We start from the raw sequence: 13,758 nt of genomic DNA on the forward strand, positions 1-13,758 counted from the left end.
AGAGTGTACTTTTAATCAAATTGTAAGTATTAAGAAAAATATAGGCATAAGCCACAACTATTTATTGCAATGTTTGGGAGTAGGTATATGAAGTCTCATAGATAACTTAGCTTTTGCATCACCCACTTGAGGCATTTTAACACAATGTTTGCATCATCCACTCAAAACATATTAGACATTTAAATATAGTTTTGCATCACTTCTAGGTGTTTAAGTGACCTAAAGGATGTTTCAAGTAAAGGGTATTGCAAATGATTCCAACCTTCATACCAAAGTCAACCTTCTATTGATCACAAAACACACGTGCTAAAAAGTACCAAATCATTATTAACATCATTATGCAAAGAATGGATGTGTAAAATTTTGACGAATGCATGGTGGCCATTAGTATAACTATGATAGTTGAATTGGACATTGACATAGCAATTTCCAAAAAAAAAGGCATGCTTTAAACAAAGCTCATTCTAAAGCATGGGACCTTCATTATCTTCACAAACAAAGATAATATGTTGCATTTACTATCCAAAATTGGACTCTTCCATGATTTGTGCAATGTAATCTCGATGTTAAAAATCCAATGCTTGCACACACGCACATGCATGCACACATGTATTTCAATTCTTACAATCGAATTCTTTTCTCAAGTATACATGAGACATTTTCCCTTCTGTATAATTGTATGGTATGCAACTTGTTTCCATATGCAACTATTTATTTTATAAAATACAAATAAATAGAGGATTAGTTCAAGATATAAGAGACTTCTTTACAAACATGTTCTCTTTGTTTTAGTTCTTTAAAATACAAAATTAGTTACCAATATGAGAGACTTCTTTACTAGCATGTCCTCTTTACTTATTTTTAGCTTTTTTAAATGATAATTGCTTACCCATTTTTGTATTCTCTTAGTATTATTTTTCTTGAACCCTTCTCACATGAAAAAAAACAAGTAGTGTTAGCATGAAGTGAAAAATTAAGAAAATACTTTACTTTTCTCGACTTTCTTGGATTTGAAAGGATATATTGTCACTGATGGCTGCTAATTTTAATAAGCATAAAGAAGGGCACTTCAATTCAGTATTGAAAACAGCTTTTGAAGCCCCCTAAGGTAGCAAAAGGACAAAGAAAGAGAGAAAAGAGAGTTGTTTGACGATGAAAGCTAGTAAGTATCTCAAAAATCAATCAAAGAAGAATGGTAGGTCCAAGCTAGTTAGGAGGCACAATGTGTGCTAGGTTGTGGTAGTCAAATATTCCAGTGCTTTGAATGATCCAACTAAATCTTTGGGTTCTTGCTCTTTTGCTACACCTCCCGTACATTTGAATTTGGCATAAGGGAGTGCCAATGGCACAATATAGGAGACTCCATATTACTAACCCCCTTACCCTACATCAAGATACCCTCTATCAAGGAAACACAAAAGTCTTTTAAGGAAGGATACAATGCCAAGCTTCCAAAGCTCTTTAATAGTAGCTTCATCACAAGCATTAAGGATCCCAAGTAGTAGCCACCAATCTTTGTAAGCTAAAGGCCCCTTCTATGAGACAAGGACTGAAAAGATACAAGCAACTAAATCCAATCTTGTTAGAAAGGGCTTTTGTCATCTACGTGCATGGAACTCCAAGAAGTGCCTTACAAAGTCCTCACACTACAATCATTTATTTTCAAGATACATAAGAAAAATACCAATTTTGAAGAAAAAGAACATTACACTAACTCAATGATTTGGGATGACACAAGGCTAAAGTACATGGGAATAGTGCTCACAAAAAACATTTTCAATATAAAATTCAAAAACCTTCAACTCATAAAATAAGAAAATTACAATAACTAAATGATATTGGATGACACCTAGCTAAAATACATGGGAATAGTGTTCCTGAAAAGCAACTACAAAAAAAATTAACTCAATTTTTTAAAAATTACATTACTTGTATTTTCCATTTTGATAACTAAAGTTTTTGTAATGTTCCAAGATTTTAAACCTTATTGTGAATTTTGAAGGTCTTTTCGAAGTTTTTGCGATTCATTTTACATTAAACCTCATTTTTTCATGACCACTGCACAGAGAATACCATCAAGACTAGGAGTTCTCATAAAAGTTTCCTGCAAAAACATAGCAAATGGACAATATAGAACTGAGATGTAGTGCTTGCAGGGGATACTTAAATAACCACCAATGGGATATACATCAGTAGATGCTTTTGACCATGTCCAGCCAATGGCATATCTGATCTTCATAAACAGTACGTTATTGCCCTGCCTACAAAGTACAGGTGTTTGTCTTTCTGGGCAAGTGTAAATGCCCAGTACACACTGAGTGAACAATCCATGTAATACATCCTTGCTGTTCTAATCTATGGCCTCTAGCTGTAAAAGAACCTCTTCCGAGAAGTCTATTTCCAGATTGAGAAGTAGACTGGGTGCTGTAAACAGCTGTCAGCCTTAGAACAATAAGCACCGACAATTCATGTATGTTCCAAAACAAAACCCTACCACTTTGGGTGTCAACTTGAGCATCACAAAGGCATCAATCCTTTCCACTTGAAGAACAAAAGAAATAAGCAGAAAACTAACACACCACAGATTCCTGCTATGACAATAATCCACTTGAATGCCCCTGGATCCTGAAAGAGGTCAATCTCAATGTTCATGCCAAATACCCCAGCAACCACTCCAAAAATTGCTACAACAAACGTTGCAGTTGTTAGAATAAGCTCAAACTGAATAAGCTGATTGCGAACATTGTCCTGTTCAATCCAAGATGTTCAGTCTCTCTCTCTCTTTTTTTTTTTTCGTAAAAGTCTCTCTCTCTCTCTCTCTCTCTCTCTCTCTCTCATAGCATTTGCCACATATTATCACCAGAATGGGAGATGAACTTTAATCATTTTATCAAACTTTTTTTATTGAAATGAACTTTGCTTGTGGTACCCCTAATTCTTGGCATGGTGACTATTGCATTGACAATGAAAAATTTGACACCATGTATGCAATGGACCAATGTAAGGGTTATGTGATACAAAAGGGCAGGGCCAAAGGAACAGCGTTCAATGTCAAATGTTCAATAAATTGAAAGTTTGGACCTTAGAATTAACATACATTGAAAGTTGAGTAGCTATCGAACACCTAGCAGCCCCATTCAGTTTTAACAAGCAATCATAATGTGATTAAAGGCAGCTCAAGGGTTATGTAAGGGAAAAGCATGCACCACCATTTGCAGCTCTCTCTTGCTCTCCCCTCTTGGCAGTCCACGCCTAGTTTCTTGACATTCTTCTTCAGTTTGTTGCTTTTTCACTTATCATGGGTATTTCCATAATTTTGCTCACATCATGATTAACAGTAGTATTGATCATCCACAAAGGCTTTGTATTGAAATGCCAAGTTGGAATACTATAATTGCCACATTATATGTAGTATATTTGTGGGAAATCTTGTAGTTGAGAGTTTGGAACTTAGAACACCCAGTTTCTTGCCGCTCTTCTTTAGTTTGTTGCTCCTTTTCACTTTCTAGCTATGGAGAATGTAAGTATAGGATGTGTGGGACTCATAAGGCAATGGCCATTCTTCTTCTCTCGGTGTGGGCAATTAGCAAGGAAGCTCTAGAATTCCATAACCGACAAGTCTTGCTATTTTTAATCTAGATTTCATCAAACTAGGTTATTGTTCTGACATAGAGCAATAGAAGCATGATAATGAAATTATTGTATACATATTTAACTAAACAAAATAATGAGGATAGATGCATGCAAGAGACATTGAACTCCAGCAATGGAATCCACAAACCAAAGCATGTGTGTGTACAAATCTACATATGCTATGAGCAACTGAGTGTTTCCAAACTCCCTCTCTTCAATATGATGTTGCATGCAAAGATGATCTATGGAGGAGGAGAGAGAGCCTATAAATAGGTTGAAAGGGGGCCATAGTGTGAGCAGGTCGTGCAGCTGAAAATAGGCCCAAAAAGGAAGGTGGGCGAGGCTGAAAATGGTCTGCCCATACAATCAGAAGTGTGTCCAATCTAGCTGCCCATCACAAAAGTGCATGCAACCACATAAACTCCATGTACAATGCTAATGCCCTCTCCCAAATCATTGGGTAACAAGTACAAAAGAATATACAATGATGAGAGACCCACCATAGTACATGCAACAATGACAAACAAAGAGGACCATGGATACCCAAGCAATGGTTGACCAAGCCACCACAAAGGTGCAAGGAAAAACACTATTGTCATAGGCGTTGTACCAATCCTTGACCGCAGAATGTTCAAATGATTGAATCTCAACGCTTTTCACCAACTAGCCCTATGGAAAGCACATCATGACCATGATTTTCTTGACTTCCGCTGGATCACTGAAGTGCCCCCTTAGGTGGGAATAGAGTAGGAGCAAAGACCACTCTCTATCTCACCTCCCATGATGAACTTGAAAGGCAAACTAGCTCCAAAACTTGAATCTGCCAAACTTCATCGATGCATGCAGAAAGCCATGCTTAGAGTTCACCACATTTGCATATGGATGAGGCTAGCATGCCCCACCTCCACTACCCACTCACACTCCCTCTCTAGATCTGGAGAGTTGTGAGAGACGATAGCATCACCAGGGCTAGAAGACCGATTCATGGTCACTGGCTATCACTGCACAACTAGAATTTAGGGCTGACCAAGTCGAAGGCATAGCTGTGTAAACATAGGTTACAGAAGCACTCAAAATAGGCTAAACAGGCCTCCCAGCAGCTATATGCATGCACCCAGCTGGCTGAGGATGAACACCAGTGAAAATGCAACAGTTTGAAGACCTTTGGTGCAGTTGTACAGGGTAACTCAGACCGGAAACAAGAACACAAACAGGTAAAAACAGAGATAATGAACTCGGGAAATGGAATCCATATATTGAAGCATGAGAGAGTCTACAAATCCAAACAGACTACAGGGAACCAGTTGAGTGCTTTCAGCCTTCCTCTCTCCAACAGCACGTTGCTTGCAAAGATGATCTGTAGAGGAGGAGAAATAGCCTATAAATAGGCTGAAATGGGGTCATAAAATGAGTAGGTTGTCCAACCAAAAACAAGCCCCAAAAGGCAGGTCAGCCAAACTGAAAAGCGCCCACCCATGCAAGGAGAAGTGCTCCCAATCTGGCTGACCTAGTGTCCTCTAAGCTCCCCATCACAAAACAAACCCTATACAATGCTAACAATTGTCACACTACAGGTTGAAATCCTCCATTCTTCTTTGAGATCTCGAGTTTTGTGCAGTTTTGGACAACTTTGTCATAAAGAAAGTGGTTTTCTGACATTTTTGTAATGAGAAATACCTTTTTTTATAAAGGAACAATGCAAGGATTAGAGGGACTGTGCAAGACAATTATGTAAGTGAATGTTCCACAAATTTGGGCTTAAGTGCTGGCTATCATTTCTAGGATTTGGCGGGTTGAAGTTTTCAAGTGGATGTCTAAATAGTCTAGAGTTGGTTTGAGTCTAGAACCAAGGCGAGGAAATCATTGAGCACTTGTGGATCAATTGTATTGTGAGAAACCAGGCATTTGTATCTTACTTGGAGGATTCTCCATAATCTGAAGAAATGATAAAAGGGGCACCCAAGCTTTGAAACCAATAAGCATCATATGTGGTGCAAGAACCCTCTAGCTCCAATTCTGTGTGAAACTAAGTTACTGAAATTTACTGTTATGCTGAATCAAGCGTTTGCTTGAATGTGGTTTACTGCCCTTTGGGTGCCCTAGGGCAAGCTTCATGGTCCGTTGTCAAGACATCACTATCTTTCTAAAAGAGGTGAGCTTGTGGTTGTCTCGAGGAGCAAACACATGTAGCTTTTTACTCACTAAAAAAGGTGTAGTGAAGGGCAAGCAGTAAAAGATGTCACATAACAGTGGTAATAGCAGTTAGGAATAGGTGTCCCCTCCTCAAAGAAACTCAACACGTGGCTTTGAGTCACCAAATGTTGAACATGCTTCAGGAAAGATGGAGTGTCCTCAGACCCAACCATTCTATGCGACAACTAGAGTTACATAACTATCACTCAAAACCCAGTGTTTCATGCCTGGACCAAGCTATCAAGATACAATATCATTACATATGGGAGAAGATATTGGATGGTACAATCATAATGGAATATTATAAGGCAGAAGACAATTCGGTGGATCCCTTCAGCAAAGCTCTTCCCCAAGCTGCATTACATCTGTACTAACTCGTTCAGGATCTAAGAGGGGGTGTTAGAGGATTAGTGCCTTTGGGGGCAAGCAAATAGACATGCCAAACATGGCGAATAGGCTGGGCAGGCAGGTAGATAAGCCAGGTAGGCAAGTGGTAAGGCTTGGGATATCAAGCAAGGCAGGTTGGGCAGTGTGGGCAGCAATCGGACTAGTGTGCGCAGCATTTTCAGTTAATCAGACAGCATGTCAACCTAGTTTGCCAAGCCAACCTGGCTATATTTATTGCCTATTTATAAGTTGCCTATTGTGGTCATCATTATTCAATCTTGTGCGAGAGATTGTGAAGTTTGCTAAGAGTGATAAGAGCCCGTGTGTGGGCGCGCACACACACACACACGCACGCACGCGTGCACGCACACACACTCTCTCTCCCTCTTGTGTTTCATCTTCTATCTCAGCCCGTGCATCAGCTTCCACTGCACCTTGAAAATCTTTGGTTGTTGCCATAGAAAATCAATGCCTTACCACTTGGCAATGCTCCATAGAAAGGCAACCCAAAGAAGGGGGGTTAAAAACCATAAACATTGTACACTCTACATACACTTCATGGAAAACCAACTATATTCAATCTTAGTGGCCTTTCCAAGTGGCTCGATATTTTGAGATTGGACTGTATGTTTTCCCATTCCCAATGTAAGTTTTGAGTTAGATCATTAATGCCGCAAAGATATCCCCATTATGGTTATATCAGAAGAAAAATCTAGAACTAAACTTACAGGAAACAGTTTGTCCTCACTTTGCTCTCATCTTAGTTTGCCTTGCCATTTGGAATCTTTTTGAAGCAAAAACGCAAATGTCTACTAGTTAAAGAAGTCTATAGGAAGGTCTCCAAGGGCAGTGATAACAAAGATGCAATTGTTTGCTAGCTGGAAAGCCTCCAGGAAGGTAGATGAATGCTCCAGAAGGTAACTGGCAGGCCGCAGCATGAGCAACACTAGAAAATGCAGCAATGGATCAATATCGAGGAGTCTGAATGCTGAAAGCAGGTGGAAAACATGCCACCAAAGATGACAGCCAATCTGAGATGGAAGCACCTCCAGAATGCACCAAACAAAGCAGCAGCAACTCTATTGTGATAGCATCCACCAAGTGCTAATCGGAGGAAGTGGACAATAGTTGAAGGAGAGGGAAATTATTTAGGAGAATGATTTGAAAGTGAGAGAGAATAGAGATGTCCATGATTTTGGTTCATTTGTCCTACCGTGTACATAAAAGCCTTTCAATCTTTTTGGGGCTGAATTAAGGAGCAATAATTAGGAATTAATGCATGTAAATAATATTTAATACTAGCTTAATTTTGGTTGCCCAACAAGGGCACACAACACAAAACTGTGCCCACACAGACCTTATCCCCACCTGATGCCGATAATCCCCCTCAAGGGAGGCAAAGTGGTGACCAGCCTCTAGCCCAAGGCCAATGGAGGCCCCAAGGTCATGTGGGCAGCCATCAGTCTGTGCCCTCCTTAACTTTGAACAGGATATCAGATGGATTTTGGTCTACAAGCCCATCTTGTCTCTGCAAAGGTGCATGAGGATGAAAGCGTGGTCCCAAAGGTGGTGGTCTAGCAGTTAGTGTAAGGAGAGTAAGTTAGGGTACACAATACAAAGTTTACAAACTCAACTAAAACAAGTGAACTCAAATAGTAACTTGAAGAAAACTCAAAATACAAAAGTTGAAAGTGAAGAAATAACTCAACGAAGCAAATAAAATCAGATATGTCCAAAGAGCGAAGAAAAACTCAAACTACTCTCTCTCTAGGAGGGGGCTAAGTGGAGGGGGTCAATATAGAGATAGGCTTTAGACGATCCCAAAGAGCACACCACCAAAGCTTGGACATCGAAAGATGCCACTGCCGTTGAAGAAGAAGAGAGATGTGGGCAGTAGCAAACACAACCTCTAGAGGAAATAATGCAGCTGTCTGGATGTTTAGGAAGCTGGCAGCAGTATGAACAGGAGAAAACACATGCAGCAGATTGTCTCATTGATGATGTCAGCCAAGTTGGTTAGAACAGCAGCAGACACAGCTGTTCAGACACTGAAACACTGAGTAGACAGCTCCAAACAAGTAATTAGTCGCTAGGAGAAGTTGAGGTAGTAGGGTGGCAGCTGTATGGCAGCAGGGCAGGCTGCACACAACAAACATAGCTGATCTGGGGGTGGGAATAGGTTTGGCAGCAGGTGTAACAGATGGAAATAGTAGGTGGACAGCAAGGGTGAAGGTGCAGTCGATGGATGTGGGAATATGCAGAATGGATAAGCAGATCCCTATTTATATACACGTGAGCCAACCAACTGTATTGAGTAGTGCCCAAGCAGTCCTGGGTGGTACTCGGACACTTTGGGACATTTAATATTTCAGTTTTAGATATGTTTTAATGAGCTGAAAAAGGGGATTAAGGTTAATTAATGTTTGTGGCTTAACACCCCCTCTTAGCCCAAGAACTCAAAGCAGGAGGGATCAGAAAGCCAAATAATTGGACAAAGGGTACACGTTAGTTGCCAAATAACCTACCAAGACTACAAAGACAATGAGAAAGCCCTATAGGATTCCCTAAGAGGTCCCACCCCAAAGCAGTGAAGGGATTGGTCAATGAATGCACATCAACTATCCAAGAACTTGCCAAGACTACATAGATCATGGTTATCTTCCCTTGAAAGCCTAGTGTTTTATTTTTTTGTGGGCTTTGCTTTTTTTTTTGTGGAAATATTTTATCAACACTTAAGTGTATTTCGCTTGTTGACCGCAATAATGAACTTAGGTGTGTCCTTGTAACTAAGAGGAGATGGTGAGGAATTGGGTAGAACCTGTGGATGGGTGGTGTACAAATGGAAAAGGATGCAACAATAGAAATTGGACTCAAAGGGCCCATCACTTTGGACGAGGAATAGAGCTTGTATAATCCCCTCCCCTACCAATTTGTTGCAAGAATGGCTCCATATGAAGAATCCTCAATGAAGATAGCATGCTCGATGAAGACAACTCAAAGTACCCAATTTGGAGAGGCCATGAATTGAGAAGAGATGGAAGTCCAAGTCCAGAACATGTAGGACTTTTGATTCAAAACTTGCACACTGTATACACAAGAGGAAGCTCACTCAAGAACACAAAAAGAGAGATGTAGGCCAAAACGTTTTCTTACTGATTTCTTCTTCTTCTTCTTCCATACACTATACAATGTACACAAAGTATAGATGAGATACAACATAAAGGAAAGTGGCCTACTAAGTCAAACAATGCATAATAGACTACACCAATTGACTGGCGCTATATCTTTGCCAACTGTAGGTAGGTGTAACAAACTAAATATAATAAATATAAGTCAGTGGCCATGTGAATATCATAATGACCACCAACGTGCTAAGTGTAGACGTGCGGACTCATCTAGCCAAGCGGTCCATCATCAATATCCGCACGTGTTGAGCTTGCCATCTCAACACAAGGGTGATAGTACCCTCATGAGAAAGAAGATCTTAGAGCCAATCTCCTTGTGGAGTCATATGACTTGATATACTCTTGTTAATGAGACCAGGCCTCTCAAAAACAAGAGAATAGAAGGACACTCGGTGAATCTATGACAAAGGCATTTACATGAGGGGTATTGAAACCAGCCTTCCTTCTTGGGAAGGGTGGTTAATAACCTGATTAACCAGTAATTACAACAAGAAATATCATAAAAATTGAGATTAGCACATTACCACTTTAATAAGAGAGAACCAACACCGATTGGCCTAACACCTAGAACACTTATCAAAAACTCGACTTCTGGCCACCCATGCGCTGATCTACGAGAAGGCATGACGCAAGAGCTAGTTTGCAGTATTTCTTTGGCTTGTATTGGTTGAACCTTGTAGTACATGGAGATTGATCAAGAACCCATTGACCGATCTCTCTAGAAATACATGAACAATGGGCGATCACAAGTATCAAAAGATTAGCATTAGTCCACCCTCCCCTTTGACATTAGCATATGCGGAAATGGGATCTCCATAGCTTTCTCAAGGGGTCAAAGGAGGCCACTTCTTCTCTTGGTGCTTACAAGATTTCGTTCCTTTTCATCCTTGTTTTATGTGTCTTTATATCATCATCCATCTTGCATCTTCTTTATTATTATATTTGTAGAGGATGCTTATGCAAGTGAACAATTCTCATATGAGGGCATTGCTCAAGTGGTACCACTACTTTGCATTTCATTCTATATAGCATGACACTTTGCATTACCCCTTGCATCTTCCATGCATTAGGTATTTGAAACGGGGACCTTGGAATAGAGGAAAACTTTATGAAAGCAAGTCCATTCAAGGTGAAAACTCCTTGCACTATATACACCTGTTTCTCTTTTACCTCCTCAAAGAGTGGTTGACTTGGATCCACCATATTCATCGCAATTACCATTGGCAGTCACATTCATGTTAGTTACCACTATAGCTTACCCTCACCTACCTCATTACTTCTCCTATTCTTCATCATCCCCATCCTTGCCTTGCAATGATTCTTTTTAAGGAGGAGAATATCTTGATGTCTTCTTGTTCATATATTGCCATTAAAAGAAATGAAAAGAATAATGTATGCCCCATTCCTTTGGACTACTCAAAGAAAAGCATTGCCTCTACAATCATGGTGAGCCCATGGGCAGTCCATCTAGGCACCCTTGGTCTGATACCTTGGTGACTTTCTCTCAACCTTGAGACCTTTTGGGAACAAAAGAGGGTCAAGGGACTTTCTCTCAGCCTTGGGACCTTTTTGGGCTGAAGGGGGGCATTGATTGACTAAAATTAGGGTTATCAATAATCTAAAATTGCAGCGCATTAATCTCTATTCTATTCTCTTTAAAACATCCTTAAAAAAGCAATTAATGCTGATGACAAAAAATAAATGGGTTTAGTTTTTAACAATAGGATAGATGCACCAAAATCCTCTATAAATAGGGTCAGTTCTCTTTCTGTGCCCTAGCATTTCTTCACGAGTCTCTCAGATGTTGTAATATGCTGCTACTCTATGGGCTTTACATCTCACATTATATCGATGTACCAACCGATGATTGCTAGATATGAGCTCTCATTTGTAACTATGTCAAGTCTGTTTGAGAAACATAGATGTACCAAGAAATGATTACTAGACATGAGCTCTCATTCTTAGCATGTTTGGGGAAAGTAGATGTACTAAGAAATGGTTGCTAGACACAAGGTTTCATTCATAGCAATGCCCACTCTGTTTGAGGAAAGTCCAGAATCTATTGCAGTACTGCCCACTATCAGATGGTCAGTAATTTCAGCCACAGTTCCAGTTCCAGTCTCTTTCACACACACTGTTTTCCTCCTTTTTTCCTCTGACACTACTTACAGTATGAACAAGAACCGCTTTCAAAAAAATTTGAGAGGCTGCATTTGTCACTGAAAATATTCATTCCACACACATTCATTGAGTCTTGTGAAGTAACACAGGACACACAGGTTTTGCAAGTCCCAAAAGTGACTTTAGTCATAACAGAATGCAGCTTGCATCACATTGGCCTGTAAAATTTCCTAGTTATTAACTGGATCACAAGGTTTGACTTCCACATGTTCCTCGGACATGCAAAGCTTGGGAAGAGGTCTGAAATTACAAGCACCTGAAGACAGGTAAAAAGAAATATCTCAGACAGCAGTCAAGTAGATTAGTAAACTTTCTTGTGCAAATAGCAACAGAAGCCAACAGAAAATTCACTTGCACGCTTACTGCAAAACGGGGCCATAAATGTTTGGACATAGATAATTAGCAGCCTGCCAGAGTCTAATGTCATTAGAGGCAAGATTCTAAAAAGCCTCTTGTGATAACTTTCGAACATGTCACCCAAGCCTCTTGTAAGTCAACTACTACCAAGTCATCCAAGCTGGTTGGTCAAGTAAATATAGTACATTTAATCCAAATCCTGTTCTTTAAACAGTTTAACATGTATTTTGGAGCACTGGAACCATAATAATCAAGAAGAGAGACACATCTGGTACATACACTCTGCAATGATCAAAACTACTACAAGGAATTCCCAATTTACACTGATAGTACAATTTCAATATGTAACCTCTTTATTTGCAAGACTGCCTTGACCCAACTCTTGACAATAGTCATAAAACCAACTTTCAAATTAGTAAAATATTTGCAGACAGGACAGACTTTTGGCTCTACTGGCAAGGCATCCAGGGTTCTGATGGTGCATCAAACAAGGTATCCACTGACTTACCAATTGAATGTTGATGAAATCCTCAGTGTCATCAATATATTCCTTCAACTGTGATACAGAGAAACAGAAGAAAAAACAAAAGCACATTATCCTCTCTAAATATATGCAAGTTGAAGACATGTAAGTTGCAACATTGTACACTAACAAGCCATAGCCTTCAATCGCCTATGTGCTATGTACAAAAACTTAGATCCATTAGGACTAGAGAGCATACAGATGTTAACTTGTTAAGGGTGCCATCAATAACGACAAAATAAGCTTCCAACAACATCTCTAGTTCTTCTACATCCTCGCTGTCATTCTCTGAACTTCTGACACTGTGCCTGCTTCTTGCTTGACTGAAAGCATTACTAACTGTCCTCTCAAGTCTGCGACTTCCTCCAGGAGAAGAAACAGGGGAAACAGGAGCTGAAATGGATGCTCCAGCTCCAAATGAGGCAATGTCTTTAGGAAAATCAAACTCCTGCTCTTTCTTCAAAGTAAGATACATCTCAGCCATGTCTCCATCATCATCCATTAGCTGTTCAATCTCATCTCTTACCTGCATGTAAAAGGATTTATTGTCTATACCGTATCTTGAATTGTCAGAGCAGTTTTGATCAGTTAATCAAAATCCAAAGTCACATGGGTAAAGCATGTATTAAGGTTACCTTTTGCACACGACAAGTTAGAGCAACAAGCTTGCTTTTCAGTCTTCGCACACGCTCCAAATTCAGCATGCTGACTTTGGATGTCAATTCATCGAGCATAGGGTAAGCCTCAACCTCTAATTCCATGGCCTGCTGGATTTTGTAAATTGAGATCAGAAATCTCTCCCTCCCAAACCAACATGCCTGTACCACCATTATTATTATCCTGCATTAACCTGTACTATAAAGTGGGTACAGACATGCATGGATGTGCTCTGAGAAAGATCGATGCAGGATGCTGAGTTGGGGTTGCCATGTAGCAAAAAGGAAATGGAGGAATTCACAAGCAATACACAAGCTACAATAACCATGTTGTCATAATGCAAAGCCTTAAAAAAGAAATGGCCAAGGAGATGACACAGTGGAAAATGGAGGTCTAGGAAGAGTTACATGCTTGCTTTTTGCCATGCAAAGCTGAAGCATAAGAGGAAATCTGTGCTCAAATTTTACATCATAGAAGGCAGAGATTGAGGGATGGGCTATGTGAAAGAAATGTAGTGCATGCCTAAAATTCAGTAAGCAGAGCCTCCCTCTGAACTGCATCTGCCGTCTCTATCATGCGCGCCTCCTCTGCCTCAGCCTGCACCACCACCACCTCTCACCAGTCCTCCTCAGCCGTTGGTCA

At 40.0% G+C, this 13,758-nt stretch overlaps 1 protein-coding gene across 3 annotated transcripts in view; it reads right to left on the reverse strand.

Annotated features, from left to right (window-relative positions):
• Nucleotides 1-2,147: 2,147 nt before the first annotated feature.
• Nucleotides 2,148-13,758, reverse strand: part of LOC148017142 (magnesium transporter MRS2-1-like) — a 64,515-nt gene continuing 52,904 nt past the window's right edge. For 2 of the 3 annotated variants that reach the window (XM_087662385.1, XM_087662384.1), the window contains 4 exons: nucleotides 13,095-13,223; nucleotides 12,659-12,985; nucleotides 12,445-12,492; nucleotides 2,148-2,748 (listed from right to left, as the gene is read on the reverse strand). In XM_087662385.1, the coding sequence (XP_087518511.1) occupies nucleotides 2,518-2,748; nucleotides 12,445-12,492; nucleotides 12,659-12,985; nucleotides 13,095-13,223 (735 nt within the window). In that variant the 3' untranslated portion in view covers nucleotides 2,148-2,517. The remainder of the gene's footprint in view (nucleotides 2,749-12,444; nucleotides 12,493-12,658; nucleotides 12,986-13,094; nucleotides 13,224-13,758) is intronic. The other variant, XM_087662386.1, reaches the window with a different exon arrangement.

This window comes from Lygodium microphyllum, chromosome 22 (assembly GCF_053477565.2).
Source record: "Lygodium microphyllum isolate KBCC chromosome 22, Lygodium_microphyllum_v1.1.10, whole genome shotgun sequence".
Classification (NCBI taxonomy): domain Eukaryota; kingdom Viridiplantae; phylum Streptophyta; class Polypodiopsida; order Schizaeales; family Lygodiaceae; genus Lygodium; species Lygodium microphyllum.